This window comes from Pomacea canaliculata, linkage group LG9 (assembly GCF_003073045.1).
Source record: "Pomacea canaliculata isolate SZHN2017 linkage group LG9, ASM307304v1, whole genome shotgun sequence".
In the NCBI taxonomy this organism is placed as follows: domain Eukaryota; kingdom Metazoa; phylum Mollusca; class Gastropoda; order Architaenioglossa; family Ampullariidae; genus Pomacea; species Pomacea canaliculata.
In genome coordinates, this window is record NC_037598.1 from 13818771 (window position 1) to 13844693 (window position 25923).

The 25923-nt window shown below is 43.2% G+C and overlaps 1 protein-coding gene across 4 annotated transcripts; it reads right to left on the reverse strand.

Moving 5' to 3' along the window:
* Positions 1 to 4802: 4802 nt before the first annotated feature.
* On the reverse strand, positions 4803 to 25461 carry LOC112572287 (protein rolling stone-like). 4 transcript variants are annotated; one of them, XM_025251894.1, is made up of 5 exons: positions 25205 to 25461; positions 23686 to 24014; positions 11907 to 12138; positions 11365 to 11475; positions 4803 to 9654 (listed from the first exon to the last, which is right to left on the reverse strand). In XM_025251894.1, the coding sequence occupies exons 2-5, from the start codon at positions 23761 to 23763 to the stop codon at positions 9194 to 9196; spliced, it is 882 nt and encodes a 293-aa protein (XP_025107679.1). In that variant the 5' UTR covers positions 23764 to 24014; positions 25205 to 25461; the 3' UTR covers positions 4803 to 9193. The 4 variants fall into 4 exon arrangements, with proteins under 4 accessions (XP_025107679.1, XP_025107678.1, XP_025107677.1 ...); XM_025251893.1 differs by lacking the exon at positions 25205 to 25461 and adding an exon at positions 24735 to 25038; XM_025251892.1 differs by lacking the exon at positions 25205 to 25461 and adding an exon at positions 24327 to 25038.
* Between the last annotated feature and the right edge of the window lie 462 nt (positions 25462 to 25923).

Consider the following 25923-nt stretch of genomic DNA (forward strand, 5'->3'; position numbering starts at 1 on the left):
CTGGTAAACAGTCAGTGGCAGATACTGTCGTTCTGAATTCTTTTAAAGCTGGAAACAAAGTTCAAATTTAGAAACACAAACACTGTACTAAAATGAGGACAACATTAGGCATCAAAGAAAGATAAAAAAAAACAAAACAAAACAAAACAAATGCTGAAAAAGACATCATCTGAAAGGAAACGACTGTGATAATGGTAAAAAAAAAAAAAAAAAAACAAAAAACAACAAACAAAGAAGTGTATTAGAAATAAAATATGAATGAAAAGAATAAAAAAAAGAACAAAAGGAAAAAATTAAAGAACACAAACAAAAACAGCACATGACCAAAACAAAATAAAACAAAAAGAACAGAAAAAATAAAATAAAAAACAACTAAAGATATTAAAAAACGACAAAATAAAAAAAGAAAGAAAGAAGAAAGAAATCAAGAAAGAAGGATGCAATGATGCAATCAAACAAGAACAGGAAAAAAAACACGAAAAGAAGCGAATAAACGAGTACGGCAACCCCCTCACCCGGGTAGCGAAGGGAGAAAACACAACGACCCGATGACCTTATGTGACATGTTGGTCTAACCCCGACGGGTAAAGGTCAACTTTTATATTACTTTGAAAGGATTTGTTATTTGTTATGCCACTTCTGCCTCGTGACACTTCTCGACCTTTGACCGCTAATTGTAATGTCACCAGTTTCAAGTGCAAACATCGTGCACTAAAACACGAACACAAAAGACGAGGAAACGTGGATCACAAGGGAGAGCACTGCTCTGCCAGGTATGAAAGAAATTTCAAGGATTCCAAGCATTATCATCTGATATTTTCTATAAGATCCTTATCTGGATCGTTTCGTTGCTATAAACAACCAACTTCAAACGTCGATTAACGACGAGTGGCGAGTTTTGCCGAAAAGGTCGTCTTGCAGTCCCCACCACTTCCTCCCCCCATCTCACCCACCCGTAATCCTTTGGAGAGCGCAAACAGTTCAGGGGAGCGTTTTGATTCATGTTCTCGTGTGTCGGCTCTCGCCCTCGCACGACAAGAATGCGAAGCACGTCCAGATGGCACGATGGAGGGTGGGACTGGGATGGCATGAACATCAGCAGTTGTTGAGGAAAGTTCTCGAGATCCTCCACTCCTCGCCCTCTTCCAGTCCTTTTTATTCAACCCTTCCCTTCCCACCCATCCACCCACACTTCCTTAAGTTCATTTCCACTAACAGGACTTGTTTTGATTTCAGCTCACCTACAATTCATCATGCCTTTAAAAAGATTTTCGTTTCGTTGCTTCCGTTTAATATGTATGAACGCACTTAAAACATTAGATTCACCAGTTAAAAATACTTTGCACTTTAAATTTTATACTGTCGGCTTCTGTAATTAAATAACAGTAAAAATAGCATGTATATAACTTTTTTTTCTTTTCGATCTCTTCATTTCAGATAATTAACTGAAAGATACTCACAGCTAAGGGAAGGTTCACACGACATGTCGTGCACTCAGATTTACTGACCCCCACCTCACTTGTTGAACCTAGGTTCACCATGCTCAAAATTATTCGGAGATCGAGGAGATCGTCGATCCTCACTATCTCGGTTCGACATTAAAAAAGTTTATCGAATCATGAACTTGTATTACTGGACTTACTGCCTTATGATGCCTGATGAATATGATGGGAGAGGTAGAGAGGAGGGAGAGAAGGTAAGCTTCTTCATCCTCTACACGGATGATGAAGTTTGGAAGTCCCGGTGATGTATCTGTTAGTACAGAGCTGAGATGATCATCCTGAAGTGTTTTGACAAAAATAACGAGTTTGCAAACCAGAAGAAAGCCTGCATATGTCAACATTTCAAGTCGACCCAGAATGCACTTTATTCCCCCCCAGCAAATCGTCTGGCAGTTTTTGTCCAGAAAATCTCATTTGACTATGTCAGAGCCTAGCACCGGGTAGGTGCTAAAATCCGTGTTTGATAATCTTGCACTGAATATACTTTCTACAGCTTGCAATTGTCATAGCAGCCTTGGCAGAACACATTAACCTTAGCTACAGGGGATGGAAAATTGTCAGTCGTAGACATCCAACTACAGGACTGGATATTGAAACCCAAGCTTGAGGAACTGTGTTAATCAGCGCATGAATGGCTTTGAATAGACACCCTGTATTTCACCCGTCATATGATAGGTTCTCATGTTCTCAGACATTACAGCGCATGGGACTTTCTTTCTGCGATTTGTCTTGCGTGTGATGTTTTTAATTCACATTTTATATCATTTATAAGACATCTAGCATTATAGAAAATTTGTTTTCGATCTCAGTTTGCGATGGTAAGTATCAGATTTTAATTGTCAGATGGGGGGAGCAGTTTTAATTGGAATTGTCTACCCGTTTACTTGTGTATCATAAATGTTAGCCTTGTATAACAAAACTCTAATGAATTTAGTAAAAGGACTGGGGTAACAATGCAAAACTACATCACCGTTGGTTGGCGCCATGTCTTCGTACATTTGACAGTTACTCAATGTTTTTCAACGGTCCTACGCTCATGCCCAGAGCTCATCACATTCACTGACTCCTCAGCAACCTCCTGCGCACGGAAGCAACAAACCAGTCGTAAACCAATCTTCGCCTAATGACATTTGCAGGATCGAGCAAACATCCATCCAGCAATAAATATTTTCCATCACAAGACCTTGTCATTGGACTCTTGTCTTCCCGCCTCATGGCCAACTCACGCTTGCCTTATGTTATCGTCAACATGTCAAGTGGCGACTTAACGACAAACCTCTCTTTTGAAATCTCATAAATAAAACCACTTCCTTCGCGACCGTGTGTGCTTTGTCAGAATGATGGGTGTGGTCTTCAGCTGTACTTACAGAGAGGTTCACCAGGCTCATCCTTAACCCAGGTGTTCCATTCCTGCAAACGTTTATGTTCCCCAAACACCATTTTACATTCTCTGCATTTGTTCTAGGGTGTTGAAAAATGTTGTGATCGAAACAAATATTGATATAAATTTAAATTTTAAGACGTGAATCTATTTTTATCTGTACCATGTGTCCTTAATTTCATCCAAAAGACAGTTCATTATTGTAAAACACGTATGTAAAAGGTGGCATGTGATTCGCCACTAGCAAACGATGCTTATTCAGAGGTGCAATTAAAAACAGATGTTCAAAGAAATTTATCAAGATTTAGGTTACAAATTTCAATCTGGTTGTTGTTACATCTTTCAATATACTCATTTGTTGTGCAATATTGTTTGTGTAATTTATTAGTGTTCAGAACAAAACCCTGCTCTTGCTGTCAAGCGATGTATAAGTTAAAACATTTATTATTAAACATGTTCAAAGTGGAACACTGGTTTATAGCACAGTCCGCGAAGAATTGGTTTTCCTTTGAAACCTTATCCGCAATGAATGTAAACAGAGGCGCTAGTGTTCCCAACCTTCACCTCACATGGCGGAAACAAACGAGATCATTCTCGTCGCGTTCTCAAAGACATAGTTCAGAGGTCTTGCGACGTCATCAGCGTAGGGGCAGTTGACCTCCGTTGCCTCCAGGCAGGTCCGATGACCCGGACATAAACTCTGGCACCTACAGGCCATTTCACGGCCACTCCAGATAACCGGAAGTATCAGTTTCTGCGGAGCGGGGAAGAATAATGCAATAACCGACAGCTGTGTGCGAAAGGACATTAGTCTTACTGTCAGAGTCCCCTTGACGATACCAGGTGCCGCCACTGCGAGTTTTCACACGTCACTCACAAAACTCATCATTTGTTCGGTCCTCTGCGTGCTTTGCTAACCACCCGAAGACATTGAGGGTTGTCTACCTTCTCCTTATCCAGACACCAGACGAAGCAAACCGCTAAATCTTCCCAAGAAAAACCAAACTGGAAAATGTAGAAAACGTTTGAAAAAAATAGAAGTGTGGTGGTGGTGGTGTGGGGGAAACAGGAGAAAGAAAAATAGAAATAGAAGAATGAGGAGCAAAGACAAAAATGACTGATTGTGAGCCACAAAAATATCTAAACCAATTTCGTTCCCTCTCAGACCTCAAAGCTCCAAGCGCCGTTAGCAGCAAATAGAAAAAAAAAAATTAAACACACATGAAAAGGAGAGGGGCTCTTGTAAGATTAAATGCTGTTTGCCGTTTGCAGTGCACAAAAAAAGAAGATTCTGTTATTAATTCATCCTGAAGGAATTTGGGTCTGTTAGGTTTTTGAATATGGGCAGAATGTGAACCTCTCCGTGTCCTACTTGGGTGCATGATCTTTTAAAAAATCTGCTTCTTCTTCTGCTGACCTACCCCGGTCCCCAAACATCTGCATATCTTGAAGATGGATCATTCTGCACCTGCTATCACCTGCTGCCTCCAGGTGTCTAGTGTCTCTCCCTCGACACTTTCCGGGGTCTCCTCACCTCTTCCATCCTCATCCCTCTCGCTTTCTGTTTCGAACACACACACACATGTACACAAACTCACATATAAACAGATACACTCAAACTCTCATATACACAGACACACAATCACATCCAAATACGTGCACTCGTGAATGCTCAAGCACAAACTCATATAGTCTCAAAGACAAAAAAAAAACCCAACAAAAAACACACACAAAAACGACAAAAAAACATAACAACAACAAAACCACACACCAAAAAGAAAACAAACCAATAACAAAAACAAGCAAACAAACAACAACAACAACAACAAAAAAAACAAAAACCGAACAACATACAGACACTGAATTACACAAGCACGTGCACCTTTCTCTCTCTCATACACAAAAACGACTTCTGCAAGTTATTTTTAGGTTTTTAATTAACAAAATGCACAGCGCTATTAGTTACAACCTTAAAAACTGAAACACAGAACATAATTAATATACATCTGTTTCTCTGATACTGTACCCAATATTCAAGGTGGCAATCATGTATTATGACATTGCCAAAAACAAATATTAAAAAATAATAAACAACGAAAGCCATAATCAGTACTTGCAGCTGCATCCGGATATCTTTACTCCGCCATTTTCAGTACATCATCCTCATCCTCATCATCGTCATCATCATCATCATCGTCGTCGTCGTCCGCAATCACTTCTCATCATCTCAACCAACACAGTATAATTTACAACCGTACGCCGGCAACCAAATAGTTTCTTTGTAAAGAATCTGCGTTTCAAAGCAAGTGATAGAGAGTACAGAAAACAGGAGATACATTGTGCAACAACACACATACTGTCGCTTGTAAAAGTCTGCTGCCGACAAATATTGTTTCACTGGTGTACCTGCCCGGCTTTTTGAAAATGTAACAACAGACATACCTATCATGATTAAAAGAAGCCGAGGTAGATCATATTTGATGGTGCAACCCGTTTTTTTTTTTCTTGTTGGGGTATGCGGCATCTTTGTGCGATGAATACAGTATTCACTGTTGATCCCTAAAATGATTAAGGACAAGTGTAAAGGTTTGATATCTCGCCTGTAGTCAGAAGCTTTAATGGGCGCAATAACAACTTCAGATCTTCAAACAGACCGGAGTAAATATTTAGATACCACATTAGAACTGAGGCGGTGAAGATGTTGGACCTCATGCATCGAAATTTCTCTAGCAAAGGGGGCTGAGAGTATCAGAAAGCAAAGAGGTTAGAGCTACAAAGACAATTTTCTTATATTACCAGAGAGATATCCGTTGACGTAACACTAATGTCTGTCGGCGCCAGGTAGCCGCAAAACCAAAAATCATTTAATTTTTTTCTCTTGGACCCAGATATAAAAACAACCAAGATAAAATACATAAAAGAACATTCATAGCACTTACGTCTTTGTGATAAAAAATGAATGAAATTAACTGATCAAATTAATGTCTCATTTTATGTTTGGTTTTATGTTACAAGAAACAAGAAACTTCCAAAACACAACCAATCTCCGACCATCGGCTTCGAGAATTAAATATTTGAGGGAGAAAAACACAAATTTGGGTGTGAAATAAATACTTCAATGATTCTGCTAAATAAACAGTAACATTCCTGGAGGATTCTTGCGCATGCCTAGAGAACCACACACGAACTTCCGCTTTTCGGCGTTCAAGGGGCGCAAACTCTCTGACTTAGTTTCCTAGGTTCAGATAAGGGAGACCATTCTGTCGTCAAATAAGAAAGGCTTGACGTTTTGATTTACACCGGAAAAAATACTCATGTGACACAGTGCAGGTGACTTGTAAACCATACTCACCTCGAAAAATAAAAGCTTTTCACTTGTCAAAGGAAAAACGCAAGAGGATAAAAAAGAAAATTAGTGTTGAATGCTCTCCCCTTCCCTAACCTCCTCGGGCCCATCAATGGCGCGTTGCGATAAGATGGCTCCGATGTGCTTTGTCCCAAGTTTGCAGTGTCTGACTGGGTTTCATCTTGACAGGAGGCAGCGTGCCTGTGTGTACCCGACTGCGCAGGTATGGCGTGAAGGAGGGAGACGGCTTTTATGCGTTCATTTTCTCAGAGAAAACAAATACGCGCTTTCCTTGCATCTCGCTTTTTGTTGTTTCGCAGTAACCTTTGGCATCTCACGACTCCTCGCAGATCGCTTTTTTTTGCATAACAAGCTTTCTGCGCCCCTCACCTCTCTCATACAATGGGACCACCCGTAGGCAGGTGAGATCCTGCTGTTGTGGCAGCAAAACGGATCACTCCAAGGCGAATGTAGCGACTATAGTCACCCCACCCCTACCTCCAACTTCCCCACCCCTTCTAGTATCAGATGTCCGGTTCTTGAATGAGACAGTAGGCGAGAAATTTCTTTCAGCCGAACAGAGGATGTTACCAGGATAATAGCTCATATTAATTGACCAACAGGGTGTCCGATATCGTTTCTCACATTATCATCACCGCAAAGAAAATATGTAGGGTCCTGACAATGCCGGAATACCTGATATCCTTCACAAGATGCTGGGTGGGCATTGTTTGCTCTCTTACCGGCGAACCGGCTGAAAGGGGCCACCCGTCACACGTCACCCGAGAGCAGACGATCGCTGTCAGCAGGTTACTCATCTACGCTCCTCCGTGGGTTAAGGGGTTCATTGGCTTCGCATACCAACCCGTCTGGTTGCGGTCCTCCGGAGATTATTTTGTGTCGACGCCTAAGACTTTTTTTTTCACCCGTTCCCTAGCCACCCCCAGGTCTGGATGCGGCGATAGTTTACGTGGCTGCGGAAGAAACAAACAGCTGTTTAAAAGGCAGACCGCGACACCACACCCACTGCAAGCTGCGTGTATTGTAGTCGTACACCCCGGAGATAGACACTTTGTTTATTATGCCACGATGGCCGATATGGTATCAGGCGGATGTCGCGGGGGTTGACCTTTGACAGGGGAGATCATTCGATCTCCTCCAGGGGAGACCAGCGCAACGTTAAATCTTGGGTCTGCTGTCAGACGATCATTCACCTCCCTGTGTGTGTGAAAGAGAGAGAGAGCTACTTCACTACTATTTAGATGATATTTCTCCGCGAGACATTGGAGTCCTTTTATCCACACCTCCCCTCCATATTTTTTTTTCAAAAAAATCCACTTCACATTCCTACACTTTGGGGCGGTGGAAGAAACGTGAACCAATATTTAAAAAAATGAATCAGAACTATGTGGTCTCCCTTTATAATAAAAAATTTCAGCTACGCAGGATGCGAAAAACAGCCGGAAAAGGTTGACAGGGTCTTTTACCCTGAACATAAACAGCCAGGGAGGTTTTCAGGGTCGGAGACTAAGCTTATCAGCGCGAGGTAACAGTTTTTTCAGCATGTGTCTCAAAAACTTTGTTCACTGATCGCGGGGCGTCAAAAGCAACGCCTCCTGTCACGTGGCCTGACCTGACCTACTTGTGCAGGATTAGCAAAGTGTGAGTCTTTAGAAGATTCCGACATTATGACCGTTATTTAAGAGGTCTACCCCCTCCTCCTCTCTCCCAAACCGCACCCTCCGCATCTCCCGTCGTGCGTCACGACAGCTATAAATAACTTCACTGAGATTTGAACTCGACAAACACCGCTGTTAAGTGGGTTGAGGTTGGGAAGGAGGGAGTGGAAGATATCAAACACGAATTTGTTTGATGTTGAATTCGTCGCATTCATTTTAGATAGTTGTGTCGTCTGACCATGGCTTCAGGAAATCATATTCATGAAATGCTGAGCACAGTCGTTACTTAAATTTGTCTAAAAAGACTTTTCTGGACAAGATTTAAATGTCGGTTATAAACAATGAATAACGAATAAATCATTCTATTGTGTGCTTAAAATTATAGACACCATATTCTGTCTGTGCAGATAAGGTGGAGAAACAATTAAAGTAAAATAAACATCAGTTGAAAAAAAGTTTAGTCGAACATATCTTTCAGGAAATTCCTCAGAACTGTCCAAAAACACATGGTCTGGTGTAGAAGTGTCGATCACCCAGTGTTAATTAATATCTCGTCTGGTTCCATACTCAAACACGGAAGGTCGACACGTGATGATGTTATTTGTTAGTGAAGATGTTAGTCTTGATGTGTAAAACTTGTTCTCTTATCCACCCAAAGATGTTTGAAAGGAAGTATGAATGGGGAAAAAAATGAGTTTTTTGAGACCTCATACACAGCTTCATATACATCGTGTTACGACGGATCTTTATATCGAGAGGATGTAGACAGAGTTGTTTCAGTTTTGTCTGGAAGGCACAGACAACTCATCTAGTGAGTACATTATGCTGCAGATGTAATTTCTCAAGGAACTAGCACTTACACACACACACTTTCTTTTTCACTCCATCTCTTCTTTTTTTCTGGCTAGAATGAACTGTTGGCAAATATGGACATCAGGTGCAATGGGAAGACCTTGACATCGCAAGTTTCTTCCTTTCAAACCACATTGAGGGACAGTAACCTTGCCAGCAGCGGTCTCTGGCAAGGATGACAAAAACCTGCTGGGAATATGACAGGTTGTGGTCAATTAGTTCTTTTTTAAGTTTTAAGCAGTGATTGCTTTTCAGCTGATTATAACTCCACACTAAATAAATCAGGCGATGGACGATGGTCATCAGTTGCAGACCACCTTCCTCTGCAGGATTTGACAGGTACAAATCCTTCAAAGATCCCGCCATTATCCATCTTTCCCCTGCTGAGCCATGGATCTCAGCTGGTCTTGTCCACTGTCTCCCTGTCCTTCAGTCACTCGTCTTCCTCTAGCAGTTCTCCCTGCACACTGCTGCTTTCCATTCCAGGCTCATCCAAGTCCAAGCACGTGGTCCCAGACGCCGGCCTTCCACCCTCCCCGGGCTCCTCCCCTCTAGCCCTCCTGCACGTGCCCAACCGCTCCGCCAACACGTGCAGCAGGAAGAGCAGCAAGTGCACGACGGGAATGGCCAGGAAGTTGCTGATGGAGGACATGAGCAGAGTGCGGCCTGGCCTGGACCAGTCCAGCACCGAGTAGATGTACGGCTGTCCGCGGACGTTGGTGCCGTCGGCCAGGTGGTAGACGACGGAGAATGCAGTGTACACCACCCCGAACAAGACCGGGTAGATAAAGTGCAGGAGGCGGGAAGGCGTCGCCGTCAAGACGAGGTTGAGGACGACGTAGATGGAATTCATGGCGTGGAGGGAAAAGTTTACGGGGCCGACTGCTTTGTCACCTGCACACACACACAAAAAACATACAAAACTTTATGTGGAGGAAGGATTCAGAGAAAAAGGGGATTGACAGGACGAGGCTCATTGTCTTCTTGCTTTACTGACGGATTGCTAAGTGCTTGGGTGGGCCGTTAAAATTATTGGGTGTATTTCTGGGGTAGTTGCCCCCGCTGCATGAAGTACAACCCTAGCGATGTCAAAACCGGGTAAATCCGACGCAAATGTCACTCACTTCACCTACCCAGACACCTTATAAATAGATCCCCTGAACTATTTTTCCCTCCCGCCTGCTGAGCAAGAAGTGCGTGATGAGAGTGGGAGCGTGCAGAGCACATACTTCCGAGGCAACGTGCGATTCATTGTTCACTCCTTCCCGGCTCGTGCTCTGGCAGACGTTTCATCGCCGTTGCATCTCTTGCAATGTGCACTTACTCAGCCAGGCATTCAAATATCTTTTTTTTTTTTAAGAAAAAATTCTAGCTTGCTCGTCAGGCCAGGTCCTTCGAGAGTTACGATCACCATAGCATCGGTTTGGATCCGTCATAAGTTGGTGAGATTTGTTCCTCTTTTTAAACAGAAGTAGCTGAGTTTTTTTTAACATGGACAGGTGAATCAAGGAGAAAGATTCGTAAAAATATTTTTTCTTTTTTTTTTCCATCAAGTAATCATAGGAAAAATGCAGGCTTTTTCCCCATTAACATCTCTTTCCTTTTTATGCCGGAAGAATGTTTAGCAACGTTCCGACACTGAAAGGTTGTTTATTCATTCTTGTGTCTCGTGGGATAAATAAATAACAAACCGTATACTTACTGCCGAGTACACTTGTCTCGATCATTCACTTCAATCATTTGTAACTGCAACGGACGGCAGGATTTATGCTATAAATTTAGAGAGGAGACAGACATCGCCGGCGAATGTTCATCCTCTTCGCGAACATGTGAACCACGAGGAACACGATGTAGGATGTTGGGTTTTTTAAAAATTATTTTTGTCGAGGACGACGGCAGCAGATGGGGCGGACGAGAGGGAGAAGGAAGTGTGGCATCCCAGGCCAGCCAAACATAACACAAATGCACTCATGCACGCACGCGCACAAACTCAGCTCGCCCGGCTGCGCGCGCATCCTGAGCACGCATGAAGGCCCACTCAACATGTCAAAACAACTCCAAGCAGCATTAGCAGCCGCAAAGAAAGTAAATACTAGAAATAAATGAATCGTTTGGTTTTAAGAATAAACAGAGATGGCTACTTCCAGGGGAGTCTGGGAAGGTGCTTGGAGAGAAAACGAGTGACGGATATTTTTTTCAGGTCGTTGGTGACGTCACTCGGAGTCTGGCCACACCTGCGGCAGATGAGTGCTTCAACAGTCGATGTCTGGGTCCGAGTGTTTGCTGGTCGCTTTTCCAGCATTCGGTGTTTTTTTCAAAAATAAGGCTGTTTCACTTGCGATGTCAGGTCTGGATTTCCAGACTTTCCCCCCAGGTGCCTGTTGTCATGACAGTTGGGAATTTGGTCAAGCGGTTGCTCAGTGGGGTCTTCATAGCGTTTTTTTTTGTGGGTCCCACAACAAAGCTTTATCTTTTAACCCTTGTCCTGATATTTGAAGGCATTTTCCGAAGAGGAAACGTTTCTACACATCTGCCCACGTTCACACGAGTTTTAATAATATGTCACAGGTAACTTGCAAGTATACAGCTTTCTACATAGCGTACCTTTGTACACAGCTCCCCAGTACCAAGCAGTGACCATCAGGGACCCTGTTGATACGATTTCATACAGCAGCCATTGCATCTTGAGGTACCATGGCATCTGACACTTCTTACCTGCACAAGAAGAAGACAATTGCTGACAAATGTATGTTACGATGTAAGATAAACTCTTTCACCCACTCACCCCCCGTTCAGATGTCTCTTATCTTCTATGACTCTTCATTAAAAAAAATGTGGTCAAACCTATTTTCTCTCACTCTCACACACAGAAAAAATATCCCTTGGTAACTTTACTCATTATGTCTCTCTCTCTCTATATATAAATTTATATCTTTAACTTATGAATATTGAACATGTATTTTCATAACAGGCCGATCAGCCCATGATGCCTTTGCTGCATACCCGTACATGTGGGTCCATCATAAACTCGATAGCCTTTCTAGCAGGGACACGCAATTTCTACAAGGAGGACAGAAATCACCAACTGGACGGGTTTGTTTATGGTTTACAGGTCAACGTGAATGATACGACCCAGCGGGACTCACCCTTGACAATGTCGTATCTGAGAAGGTGGACATACAGGAAATTGATGGCTTCAATGACAGTCTCCAGTGCCAAAAGCAGGTACATCCAGTTGGTCAGGTACACAAACCACTTGAGGCGGTCGATGGCCGGGTAGGCGACCCAGGGCTCGAGCACCCAGCTGAGGAGCACCCAGGTCATGTGGTACACAGCCCAGAACACCCGCCAGCACGCGTATAGGGCTTTGACATTGAACTGAAACAGAACCCCAACAATGTTGTAGGTACTTGGTTTTACTTCCATCGCTGCTGTGCCCATTAACAGAAATACTGTACTGCTGTGTCTTAGGTTTAAAAGAAACATCGAAACAGGAGGGAAGTTTTATATTATTGGCAGCATATATTATGATACTACCAAAAATGTCATAATAAATAAATATAAAGAAAGCAGAATCAAGAAATGCAATGATAGCAAAACAAAAACAAAAACAAAACAAAAACAAAAAAACAACAAAAAAAACAAAACCAAAAAAAAACCAACCAAAAAAACAAACAAACAAAAACAACAAACACAAACAAGCAAAAACAAAAAACAAAAACAAAACAAACAAACAAACAAAAAAAACCAACAACACACACACATGTAAACACAAAGAAGGAGAAACAGATACAAAGCACTTGGGGGTCTGACTGCATACACAGTCACGTGACTAGGCAAAGCATCCAGTCAGCCTGCTGTCAAAGTCCGGACCATGCTGTGATGGAGAATGTGGTCAGGAAATATCTAGAAGCTCTGACACACCTTTTGATATTTTGATGTGCTATAGGGTTCCGCGTGAACACCTGGTCACCTGTCTCAGTGACATCGAGAACCTGTGGCAGCTTGATTGGAAGCACGACTCGCCAACCCGTTTAAAAACACTACTGTCGCCTTCGCCAGTCTGGCAGCAAGACTTTCCAAGAGGCCTTTTGTTTTCATATCCTCTGTCAAGAAATGTTTGCCCAAGAAATGTTTGCGAGACCACAGGCTTCACATGGAATCCACCGCACGAAGGAGGATGCTATGGCAAGCGGATGGCGGAATGCGAAAATTTCAAGCCATCCAGTTAGACTAATACAGGTGTTACGGGAATCCAAGGTTGCCTCAAAGTTTCGAAAGAACAATGACAAAACTTATGAATAAAATTTAATGAAAATCTCTATATTTACAGGAAGCTTGTAAAACGAGATTAGATGGTGCCAAAAGCACCACAATCGGTGAAATGTTATTTGAATTCTTGGATTCCAAGCAAGGCCTGATTAGACAAGCTGGACAAATTCTTCGACTGATATAAAAGCGATAAACGCACATTGTGGAACACTTTATGTTGTACCGGAATATCCGCAAAAAGATTTTATTCCAAACATTTACGCCCCAATTACCAAAAGATAATTACAGCGAGGACGACAAGGCTCGTCTGACATACGCCACACTAAAGCAATTAATTAATGAGAGCATATCGGGAAAGCTGCCTTATCCCCACAGACCAGAAATGGGTTGTTACGTGCCCCTTGCTCATTAGCATCTTGGCAGATGAACCCTTGATAATACGACCTCCATAATTGAACTTTATGGCACCCTCATCGGCGTCCATGACCACGTGAACATGCGTTGAGGAAGAGGAAGCGATGGCGAGAAGACCCGAGATATTTATGTTTCTGCGGAGTTTACTTTCGGTTGGAAATAAAAGTTTGGTCTGATAGTGACTGCAGCGTTGATAAGAGCCGGTGCTTCGCTGCGTGGTAGGACTTAAAGGGCCCTCCTACCTCCGCCAGCATCTTAGTCAGGCCCAAGCCATGAAGGGATGTGCGAGCAGCAACTCTGGACACAACTATACAGATATGAACAAAAAGCTCAAGGCAACAGGAAACACCAAAGTCGAGTAGGTCCTGAGACAAGACATAAAAAAGGATAGACCAGTCCCCTCGAGCCAATTATGCGAAGGGACATCACTCTCATTCAAGGAGGCGGTAATAAATTTTGATGAATGGGAGACAAAAGAAGAAAAATGAATGGATCAACGCATGATCCAGCAAAAAAAAAAAAAAAAACCAAAAAAAAACAACAAAAAAAAAACAACCAACCAAACAAAAAAAACAAAACAAACAAAAACAACAACCAAAAAAACAAAACAAAAACAAAACAAAAAACAAAACAAGAAGGCGGAAAAAAGGAAGAAAAGAAAGAATAAAATTGTCGAATAGTTTATCTCGTTCGTCATTTATCCCGTAGCCACGAAAGGTCTTCCGAGATGCAAGAGGATCGTGTGCAAAGGACAGACAGGTGTATCACGACACGTCAGTCGCCGCGCATCTCACGTGCTGCGGTGAGAGCAAGACTAAGTGAGGTTTCATCCATTCTTATCTTCTACCTTTCACTTGGCACTCTACTCTCTGTAGCAAACCACTCTGACTGGTCTGAGCCTATACTCACTCCAATTAACCTTTTGCCGACAAGTTGCTAAAAATAACCTCCAGCAGGCTGTTCCTATGATTGGGAATAATTGAACAGTATAGAGGTGACAGGTAAATGATGGGAATAACATTTACAGGTAAGATTCTCTCTCTACGTTTACATATAACAAATGCACATGTAAACTTGCATACCATATAAAAATATGTAATCAGTCACTGATGGACTGACCGACTGATTAATTAACCAAGATGTTTGGTGTTTGAGGACAGACAGCAACAAGAATCATTGTTGGGGCTAGTCTTAGGTTTATGATTTGAAGTTAGGGTTAGGACTTGAGATGCAGGATGACTGCTGGAGGCAAGCTGAATGATTTAATCTATAACAGTCAGCTAACTCGATAACATGTACTGTTAGGTGTTAACCATCCAGTTGACATCAATGTACTGTAAATCCTGCCCAGGTCTCTCTAGCCAACAGAGTGGAGGGCAAAGTGTCTGTAGAAAGAGGTTTCCCACCTGACCTGTCATCAGACCGCGCAGAAAGCTAAAGAGCGCAAGGCAACGGCCGCACTCGTGCATAGACGAACTTTCTACACATGCATTTTTTTTTTTTTTGGAAACTGATGATGTGAGGCTGCAATAGCGATACAGCATCCCCCTCAACTTGGTGGTATGGTGTCATCTTGGCAATACCTCGACAAGGTGCAGGACGCTACCCAAGGCTCTCAATGTCGATGAGGACGTAGGCGATGATAATGACCAAAAAGAAGAGGAGAAGAAGCAGAAGAAAAGACGAAAGAAACAGACAACATCTTTATAATAAAAACAAACAAACAAACAAAAAAACAATAACAAAAATAACAAAACAATAGCTTAGACATTTTTTTTCGCAGCTTGTTTTTCTTCCCTTACCGGAATCAGAACTACAGGATAAACTCTCGTAGAAAATATAATGCTGGCTATCGTTCAAAAAATGTTGTCCTTATATCTTTTTCCAAATAAAGCAATTAGTAACAGGTATCACGATCTACAGCCTCCTGCATGAAAATAAGAAAGAGGAATGTCTTCCCCAGGACAACACTACAGCACTCTGATGCCCCCGCGGTCGGGACCCAGTCCTGCTAGTATTTCATGCTTCCACAGACCCCGGGCACTCACACGCATGGCCGCACACAAGCCTCATTTCTCCCAAATTGCTCCCCCCTACCAACTTAACCTCCCCTCCCCACCACTCTCCTCTTTTACAGAAGAGAAAAGAAAACGGAAGTTAATTGGTTTCGGCATTTGCATCATGGCTTCGTGAGCACTAAACGATTGTGACTGTGTTTCGTCTTGTTTCTCAGCTGCAGCTTTCATTTCGCATTTTTGCAGGATGCAGAACGAGTCAGCGTACCTTGAACAGTTTAGTCTTCTTGCTCGAGCAAAGCGGCCACCTTCCCTTGTACCCGAGTGACGGTGAGAGGAGAGAAGCGGGTGCTTGTCGACATCCGTACTACAGAAATGCTTTCAAGTCGACGACCTTTGTTGGCGAACTGTGGAAGGTAGTCGCCAGGCGAATGTAATTTTAAACACCCGGAACAGGGGGAGCGGAGCGAGTACTCCACAAGGCAAACCTAAACATCGCAGGAGGAAGAGGAGGTAGACATCATATCAAAGCACTCGTGCACCGGTGAGCTAAAGTTGGAAGGGCAAAGGGTGGAGAGAAGACAGCAAGGAGTAAATGTCGTGTTTGTGTACATACGAGCGTGTATGTGTACCTAGTGTGTGTGAGAGAGAGAAAGGAAAAGAGATAAAGAAAAACAGCACAAAATAAGATAAAGAATGGGAGAAATTTAGCGCTAAAGAAAAAAAAAAAAAGGAGAGGGAAGAAAGGAGAGAGAGAGAGGATCAGACCAGAACTATAAATATTTTCCCAATTTAGCTTGCATGCTTTTAGCAAACACGGAAATGATACAAAACCGCGGAAACTGCATCTTTCACTGTCATATTCCATACACCTTAAAAAAAAAATTATAAATTATTCCCTGGAAACTTCTCAACCTGTTTAAACGGGAAATGAAAGTCTTGCGGATGACATCACTTCCGTTTTTCGCGCTAGCGGTTGTGGGGTTCTTAATCGCCATCCTGTAAAAAAAGTCGTAAAGAAAGATTTATAAAGTGTAAAACTATCCAAGCAGAAAATCGCTAGAATACAAACAGTCGTAGGAAGGTTTTGCCTGCCAGACAGGTTATCGCACAGTTACGGTCGAGTTACGACATCCCATAAATCGTTAGCAGTAGATGATGTCGCACCTTTATCACTCGAACACGACACACCTGTAGTCGGTACATCTGGAAGCTGGAATGGACATTTTTTGATAGGTAACAAGACGTGGACATCAAGCGGGCGTGACTTACTGACTGCAGCTGAGCATAATTCAACAGACACCTCACGTGACCAAATTAATTACTATAAAGTATGCGTGATTTTAGGAGGATTGGTGTGTCAAAGGTTGGAAAGTGGGAGTGAGAGATTTATCTACACACATAAGGTATTATTACCCTCAGTATGTATCAATATTATGGATGTTCACCATGTGTTGGCGCTTCCGTGGTTTTATGTCTTGCATCCGTTTGAGTGCGGGATGGAGCTGCGGGACCCGTGTGAAAGCTCGACGGTCATAAAGATCAAACCTCGTTGCTCACCTCGGAAGGGAGCCAAAGTCACAGGGAGAGAAACAGGCCGAGGGTTGATCATACAGATAAGAGATGCAAGCACACACACACACCCACATGCAAACTTACATTCACAAATGTATGTCTGCCTTGGGAGAATGGGGGAGAAAGAGAGAGAGATGGAGGGAGAGATTATTTAAAATATTTTCATGCCTTATTTTAAAAAAAAAGAAAAGAAAGACGTTCCATCTTGTTTTCAAAACTTGTATTTATGTCGTGGTTATCGTGAATCACCGAATCCCTCACACACTATAGCTTATCACTGAATCTTGCTCACACTCAGGCTTTAAAAGGTTTTCCTTCGGGACGAATATTTGCTTGCGTCAGACGCAACGGACTGTAAACTTTGATGTTAGAGAAGTGATAGAAGGAAAAAAAACTCTCTGTTTGAATAATTATACATTTCCTCAAGGCATTTTACAAAATTTCTGAGTGTCTAAAGTGGCAAACAGTCTTCAGAGTGAACTAGAATAAGGTGGCGTAGATGATAAATTGGTAGATAAATCTTTTTAATCTGCGGTTACGATGGAATGGCATTGATGTTGCATATATTATATAGTTTTCAAACTATTGATGTGACAGTTAACAGCAAAAGCGAAAAAGACAGGCGGCTACGATAATATTCCTAATTTTTCTGGGTACTCATGTCATTATTGTACGATTTTCCTTCCTTGCATCATAATAATAATAACGAGAGCGCGTTTAAAAAAAATTAACCACAGCTCTTTACATAAATCACATATAGACTAGATCATAAACAAGCATGTACTCAAATTAGCATATAACAGACACGCTCACTCACTGGAGAAAGTGATGAACCTTTTATAGAGACGGAGGGAGAGAAGAATGACATAAATTTCTTTGGACAAGTAAGTTCAGTCTTATCGTCGTTCAGTTGCAGTCTGTTTTGGAGCTTCCTGTACTTTACATCATCTATACATTCCTGTGTCCGTGTCAGAAGTCCAGAGAATTCGGTAAACGGAACTGACTGATAAAGCTGTGTATCATCAGCATAACATGTGACATGGCATGGCGTGACATAACATCAGACAGAGGGGAGGCATATATGTCAGGACAGCCATGACTTTGATAACGGGTGCATCGTGATCTTCCCAGCATTCCTCAACAGCAGGTAATCAGAGCGAGATCATCTCACGCTCAGTCCACTCAAACACAGAGATCAGGGGCCGCCAAATCCCAAGGGCCGCCACGCCATTGAATATAAGACAGAAGGAAAAAATAACGACACAGCTGACGGCAACCCCTCTTAAATTGGGATTTCTTACACTTTCTTCTCTTGGTGAGCTGCTTTTAGAGCACTTGTGATTAGGTCATTTTTATGGCGAATCTCTATTACTGAATCTTGCTCACGATATTGTTTTAGTGATTTTTCGCTAGTAATGATGGTTAGAAAGATGAGACGAGAAAGGTCACGACCCTGGCTGTAGATCAGTGATCCGTCATAATCGGCGTCAGTAGACAACCAACATCTCACCAGCCATCTCTCGCCCAGCCACTGGCCTCCGATCCTCCGCCTCCTCCTTCCCCTCACAGGCAGATGCCGAGCTGCTGAGATGAGCTTGCGTATCAGTCACCGGTCTGGGCATGCGCAGAGGACGTGGGCACGTGGTTCATTCACTGCTTGTCCGCCACACCGAGCGAGCGAGAGAGAGACCTCTGTGTGTGTGAGAGAGAGTGAGAGAGAATGTGTGTGTGAGAGTGCAGAGAGGAAAAAAAAACCCTTTAGAAACAGAAAAGATACATGAGTGAAGAAAGAAGACATAATGAACCCTCCACCAAAAACAACAACAACAACAAAACAACACCTTGCAGAACAGAGCCTCTGTTCATGAACATCCATACGACGACCACTGGATTCTCTCAACAAGCAGGGACGTGCAGCAGACAGACAGAAGGACGAACACATATATAATTTCAAAAGAAGGCGGTAATCTTAGCTCAATTACCATGCCGACATCCTGGCCCACCCCGCCAACATTGCTAGAGGCAGGAGAGTTTATATTTCGACGGGAAATTGACTAATTACTGTACCTTTTCGTGTGGGTTTCTTTCCTACCCGCTTTTCACACGTCTAAGTAAACGTTATCGTACACTTCGCTCGAGGAGTCCCCCCCTCGCCCCCGAACCTTAGTCCGCGAAGCGTGTCATGCAGTGTAGACAAAGTGCGCATGCGCAAACCCCCGAAATGTTCCGAGGGAATTCATGATGGGGCGCTAGGGACGGCACAACTACAATTAGACACTGGCACTGATAAATGGATGCCCGAATCTTTTTGATTATTCAACTAAGCAGCGTTGACAAATGAAGGTAACTTGTTCACCTTTCAACCTCCTCAGCTAACCCCATCACAGCCCGGCACGACACCGTGATACCTCTATTCTTTTCAGCATCCCAAACATTTGTAATAACAGCAGACGTGTTTGGTACTTGGCAATTATTCTTAATCAATGGCATGGCGACAGCAAGCATTTGGCCTTTCTATCGCTTTCTTCCGTCATCGTCTCTTCAACTCAGTTGCACGAGCACACACACAGATAAATAATGAAAGGAAGAGGAAAGAAAGAGTGGGAGAGAGATGCATTAACAAACATAGCCTCGTCAAAGAAATAATTACTGCCTTTAGTCCGCTTTACTCATTTGTTTCAGTCAAGAAACGTTTCTGACATGTTTGTTCAATATTTTTTATTTTCGGAAACACACTTTTATAAGTTGTTTCTACAGTTCGTTTTGTTTCCAAGCAAAGACGTTTCTGAAGGGTTTCATTAGTACATTTTGTTTAATTTTAGACGTATCTAAAATTTCATCAATACGTCCCGAAGACTTGACAAGTTAGAAAAAAAGTCCACACGTGGTTTTGTCTTCATTTTCTACTCGAATCACACAATCTCTGGGTCGCCACAAAGTATCTCGCGAGAAAGCTCGAGCGGACCGTCTTCATCAGCTTTTCCACACCTGGGTACACAGGCTCGCAGGTGACTAGGTTTTGTCGACTTCAAACGTATGCTTTCAGTCGTACCGGAAAGTAATTCGCACCCTTTCTTCGACTTCAATGGCACCAAGTGAGCAATCTGGCAAACAAGCTCCCCCTCCTACCCTCGCCCACCTTCAGCACAAGTACGTGAGCACGTGACCTCGCACCGTGCACGGTTGGCAAGAGAATGACTCAGACTTTAAAATTATGCATGAATGATCTCATGGGTCCCCAACGTGGGCTTTTGATGTTCAGGACACGGACTGCGTGCTGGAGACTATTTGGCAGTGAAAATGCGTTGACTGACAAGGATACACTGAAGAACACATAAATTTCATTCTTCTTTCTATCAAGATCCAAACCTGCACGTTTTCTTTTTTAGCCTGTGGTCAGCGTGGGTATAGATGCTTATAGTGCCATGTGCTTTTAACTGCCCATGCGAGCCTCCGTCCGTGTGTGTTTGCACGCGTGCCTGCGTTTGAGTTCAGAGCATTTCATCCACACACATATTCTATGTCAGAGCTACTGCAGTCTACAGGAATCAAGGGAGGGGCGACAAACACTTGAGGAATTTCTTCATCCACCCTCCTCTGACGACCTGACTGTTCAACGTGACAAGGTGGGACAAAAATTTGGCAAGAAAGGTCGAGAAATGATAATAAAAGCGGGTTTGATGAGCTCGTGTCTGTCCTTTTGCCTGTCTATTCAGCCAGGTACAAAGTCATAAACGTTGCCATTCATCTGTAGGTCTGCAAGTACGCAAATAAATTCATATAATGTACGAAAGAGACACCGAGCATGTAGGTAACAAAGTGAGAGATGAGGGGGAGAGAATATGGAAAGGGGCAAAGAGAGTGAAAGAGAAGGGGAAGTTAGAAAATTATAAGAAATATTCAAAGAAAAATTTTGAAATCACATGAACGCGCGTGCGAGCCACACACACATATTATCGTTTATATATATATTATATCTCCAAGGAATTCTTATTCTAATTTAACACGCAGAGGACATGCAAAGCGTTAGATACATAAATCCATTATAAGATATTTGTAATGAAAAAAACCCGTAATGAATCTATTTCTGACAGCCTTTTGCCCTCCAAACACTCCACATACTGTGTTCCATGTAAACACAGCATGATAACTATCCCGCGAGTTGCCTAATCTTGGATCTTGAATAAACTTTGTGTAGATGCCGAGCTTTAAACAGGAAGTAAGACTTCTGTCATGCTGCTCACACCATCGTCAAAACAATAGCAAACATGTTCTTAGATTGGATCGCAGGAAAAAGCGCGCCATTAAAAAATATTCAGAAATGTCTTTTTAAAATATTTTGTTTGGGAGGAAGTTCAGGAGTTTTGCGTCACTGCCTAACGACCAAAACTGTTTTCGCAAATGAGATAAAAATAACTCCGAACTTTCGAGAATATTCTGCGTTTCCGGTTGCGTGATAATCAGCCGTCGTCATTTATGGAGGAAGGACAGCGCCATCTCTATGAAGCTAGAGGTCCATCCGTTCCCCACGCTTCCTTGGATCTTCAATCCTGGCCAACCCAGATAGAAGCAGTGAGGTGTAAGTGGTTCATCGTGGCTAGTGTACTGCATCTGTGAACAAAGGGCCAAACTTTGCTGGGGGTGTTTTCTAGTTACAGTCAAACTAGCCACTTCCAGGTGTAAGTGGTTCATCGTGGCTAGCGTACTGCATCTGAGAACAAAGGGCCAAACTTTTCTGGGGGTGTTTTCTAGTTACAGTCCAACTAGCCAACTTCCATCTGGCGCCTTCTCGATATACCTTGCTCTAAAAACAAGCCACCAGCTTTGGCTACATTCTTGTACACCTTCCGAACAAGTTTTTTTTCACTACTTTCTATTTTCGTGTAACCGCACCCTCAACTAAATACAATTTGGCACGTGACCGGATCGACAAGGAGGAGTTGAGAAAGGAATGTATTTCCTTTGTGGCCAGAAAGAATGACTAATTTTGACAATGTTCTGATTTCTGAGCCCGAGGCACAGAGGAAGTTGGAAGCGGGGCGTTGGGTGAAGGGGGAAATGAACCCCACGTGGTGGGCAGCTAAATGACAAGCTGTTACACACGTGCTTTCTTATCATGTAGGAGCGGTGGCTTCTCAGTACAAGGAGGGGAGGTGTTAGACAAGAATCTCTAAGATGCATAGCTGACGGGAGAAGAGCAAAGAAATTTTTTACAAAAATAAACAAATACGCAAAGAAACACAGCAGAAAAGGGACTCAGGAAAGAAAACAAGAAAGTTCGCACTAGGAGAGGAAGTGAAGATAAATAACTGAAACGGTGGTCTCTCTTTCTGGAGAACTATTATCTGCTTCAAAGAAACGGTTCAGAGAACGGAAGGATACACAGGGGAAAAAAAAAAGACCTTCCGAATCATTCAGAAGAAGAATGCCGGCAACGAAAGGGTAGACAAACAAAATGGAACTGAGAGGATGATGCAAGAGAAAGGAGAACAAGACGGGAGCAGGTAAACATACAGGTAGGACAGAATCAAAAAGAAGAAGGCGTGACCGGCGTCAAACAAACAAATAAAAAGGCTGGTTGGTCTGGTACACCAGCAGCCAGCACTCAAGGGAGACAACAAGCACGGGAATAAGAAAAAAGAGGGAGAGAAGAAGATGGAGAAGAGGTAATAGGTGAAAAAGACGAATAATAAAAAGAAAATAAATGTGGTAATCTAAACATGCTTTAAGCAGAAGACAGAACAAATACCTCGGAGAAGAAGCAATGAGAGAGTGAGTTTGAGTGAGATGGGAGATAACCCAACAATTTTTTTTCCCCCGAAACGACTTTAAAAAAAAATACTGCCTTCGTAGGGCTTTAACATCTCAAGCTCCCGCCGCCAAATTGGCCAAAGTTCCAACAAACGACTTTTTCTTTAATCTAAGTAGAGAGGGAAAGAAAAAAGGGCCGTAATGCGTCGTCCAGAGTTGTCTGTACCTGGTGCACGCATCACACCAGGCTGGAGAGACAGAGCACTGCTCGGGTGCACCGGCAATAAACGAAGTGCCGTCACACCCCGAGGTCTGATTAAGCTGTGCTGCTGGGTGCTGGGTGCCTGAGTCAGTCTGCTGCACTCTATGTCAAATGCTGTGCAGATGCACCAGCGCGCGGGTACTCATACGCACTGGCGGATGCATATAGAAATTCCATACCTGCTTCTCTTCCTCGTAAGAATAATGTTCCTCGGTGAAGAATGTTGTAAACTTCACCAGTCTGTCTCTGTATCTCGTTAAAGGTGTTTGGTTATGTTAGTATGTGAGTGTGGGTGTATGTGTGTCTGCACGCTGGTGTAGTAACGAGTTGTTATGTTTCTGGAGCAATTCTCTGCAATAAAATTTAAATGATGCTCTAACATTACCCAAGGCGCTGTCTCTTAATCATACTCATGACTCATATCTTCGGTACTCAAATTTCCTTCGCAAAACTTTACACGAGCGTGTTACTCCCCCTCTCAAGCAAATATATGCCCCAGTGTCGTCTGCTAAATGGATGAGAAAGATCAAAATGTCACAGTCACCATAAAAAATATTGTACATAACAGAAATGCATAAAAAAATCATCGCAAATAACTCGAACTTCAAGCGACAACATTAAAAACCAAGCACTCACCCGAGCTGAGACGAATCGATGTGGATGAGAGTGGTTCAACGTGAAGTTGGCCAGCCGGAACTGCTCTCTCAACCCCATGGTGAAAAACAGATTTTTTTTCCTGTCACAGAACTGCTCCGAGGGCCAAGAGATTGAGAATTTGTCACCTCCTGTCACACAACAACGTAAATCAATGTTCCATCTCTTCACACCTGGACGTCCACACAAAACATGTTCTGTTGGTCGCAGCAGCTGTTTCAGGTGAGGTCCGGTCTCCGATTTAATCCTGGTTCGGAAGTCACTTTTTGAAGTGAAGGAAAGTGTTCGAGAAAGACGCCAAGTAGTGTTTTCTGCACAGCCAAAGGAATCGTCTAAGCATATAAAGTGAGTGATACCCGAGCTGGCGCTAACTCAAGCATAAACTGTCAGTTAAAAAAGTGCAGACGTTAAACACAGCGCACGAGGGTCACGCACCCCTCGATGACAAACAGGTCGGGACAGCGGGAGGCAGTGTGTACAGGGGAGCGACTCTTCGAACAGGCGAGTAGAAAATTCGAATCTGGCCGGTAAAACAAACAACTTATCTCTGCCAAGAAAACATAAATATATCTGCTCGGTATCACCAAGATAATGTCATCAAGTGGCCGCCCACATAGACCTACCGGCTCTCCGAGCAAGCTGGCTATGCTCCACACACTCCGTCGCAGAGTTTCGCCGCACGCGCAAAGGTCGGAACCTCGACGAGAAAGAACAAGAGAAAGAGAAAGATCAAGTGGAGGGGTAAATAAGTTACAATTTTTCTAGATTGTTGCGGTTAGAAAGTCAGCTTGCACTGTCATTCGATCCTCGTTGCTAGCGAGGCGTGAATATTTACAAGCTGTATCACAGGGAGAAGCTGGTAGCGAGCTCTCGCATCCTCCGTCGTGGCTACGAAAGCCGAGCGCCGTGTATGAAGGTAAGGTATATAGGTAGAGCGAGGGGTACTTCCCCTCTCCCCCATACACACCATCTTCACCTCCCACCATCGACGGCATCGCGAGGTGCCTGACAAAAGATGTCGCTGCTCTTACCCGCGTGTCTTCGTTTGCTGTCTTCCTAGTTACTTTCGGTCGCTCCGTCTTTCCCCGTCTCGTTCTCCCCTCCCCTCGTCTCCCCTTCTCCTCGGGTTTATTTTTAGCGCAGAGCGAGCGATGGGCGGCGGGGGATGAACGAGACGTGCGGGCACTTTGAACGAGCGACCACGGGCTGCGATTTGTTACGCCTACCTACATGTAGCACACGCACACACCACACACGGACGCACAGACATACATGTAGAACACACACACACATACACCGCACACACACACGCACAGACCTACATGTAGCACACACACACCACACGCACGCACAGACCTACACACACACGCACGCACAGACATACATGTAGCCCACCCCCCACACACACACACACGCACAGACTTACTTGTAGTACACACACACATCCCACACACGCACACACAGATGGCCCCGCCCACTGCCTTACGACGCCGGATCTCACCTGTCGGTCACTAGAGACGCTGTTACACCACCAACTTGTATTACCTACACACGTCGGTAGTTACACGAGTCCTCGCTTATTATCGTTGTAGTCAACTCTGCGTCTGCATTTAAAACAGAAAAAAAAAATTTAGTAACATTTAAAAAAAAAATCATAATGATATCGATCATCGCCTTCACCTTACAACAGTCCAATTTTACCTCCATGAAGGAGAGTCATCGACTTTAGCTTTATTGAAGAAATAAATATATGGGTTGAAGGAAAAAAATAAATACATATAAACAAGGATAGAAAGAAAGAATAATCACAAGAACGAATGAACGAGAAGAAAGTACTAGAGGTGCTGAGACTAAAATTTTTTTCTTTAAAGAAAAAAGTGTAATTAGAGCGAGTCTTAGAAATCTCTTATATAATCTTCTTATCAATAATACAGCAATGACATTTTATTTCAGGCCTTTAACATTGGACCATACCCGTCAGTCTTTCGGCCCTGTCGCCGGCTCTTACACACGGCATTGGTTGCTATTCGCGGATTTCGCGCCTTCTTCGTCCCCCCCGGGCGGGTAGAAGTATATCGGGTATCAATGCCGTGTGAGTTCTCGCCCCTGACCTATCCACCCTTCCTGATCGAGTTGCGGGTAAGGACAATGATCTACACCTCTTTGTTGCCTCCTCTTTTTCTCTTTTCCCCCTGACAAGATCCTTTTGGTTAGTTTGAC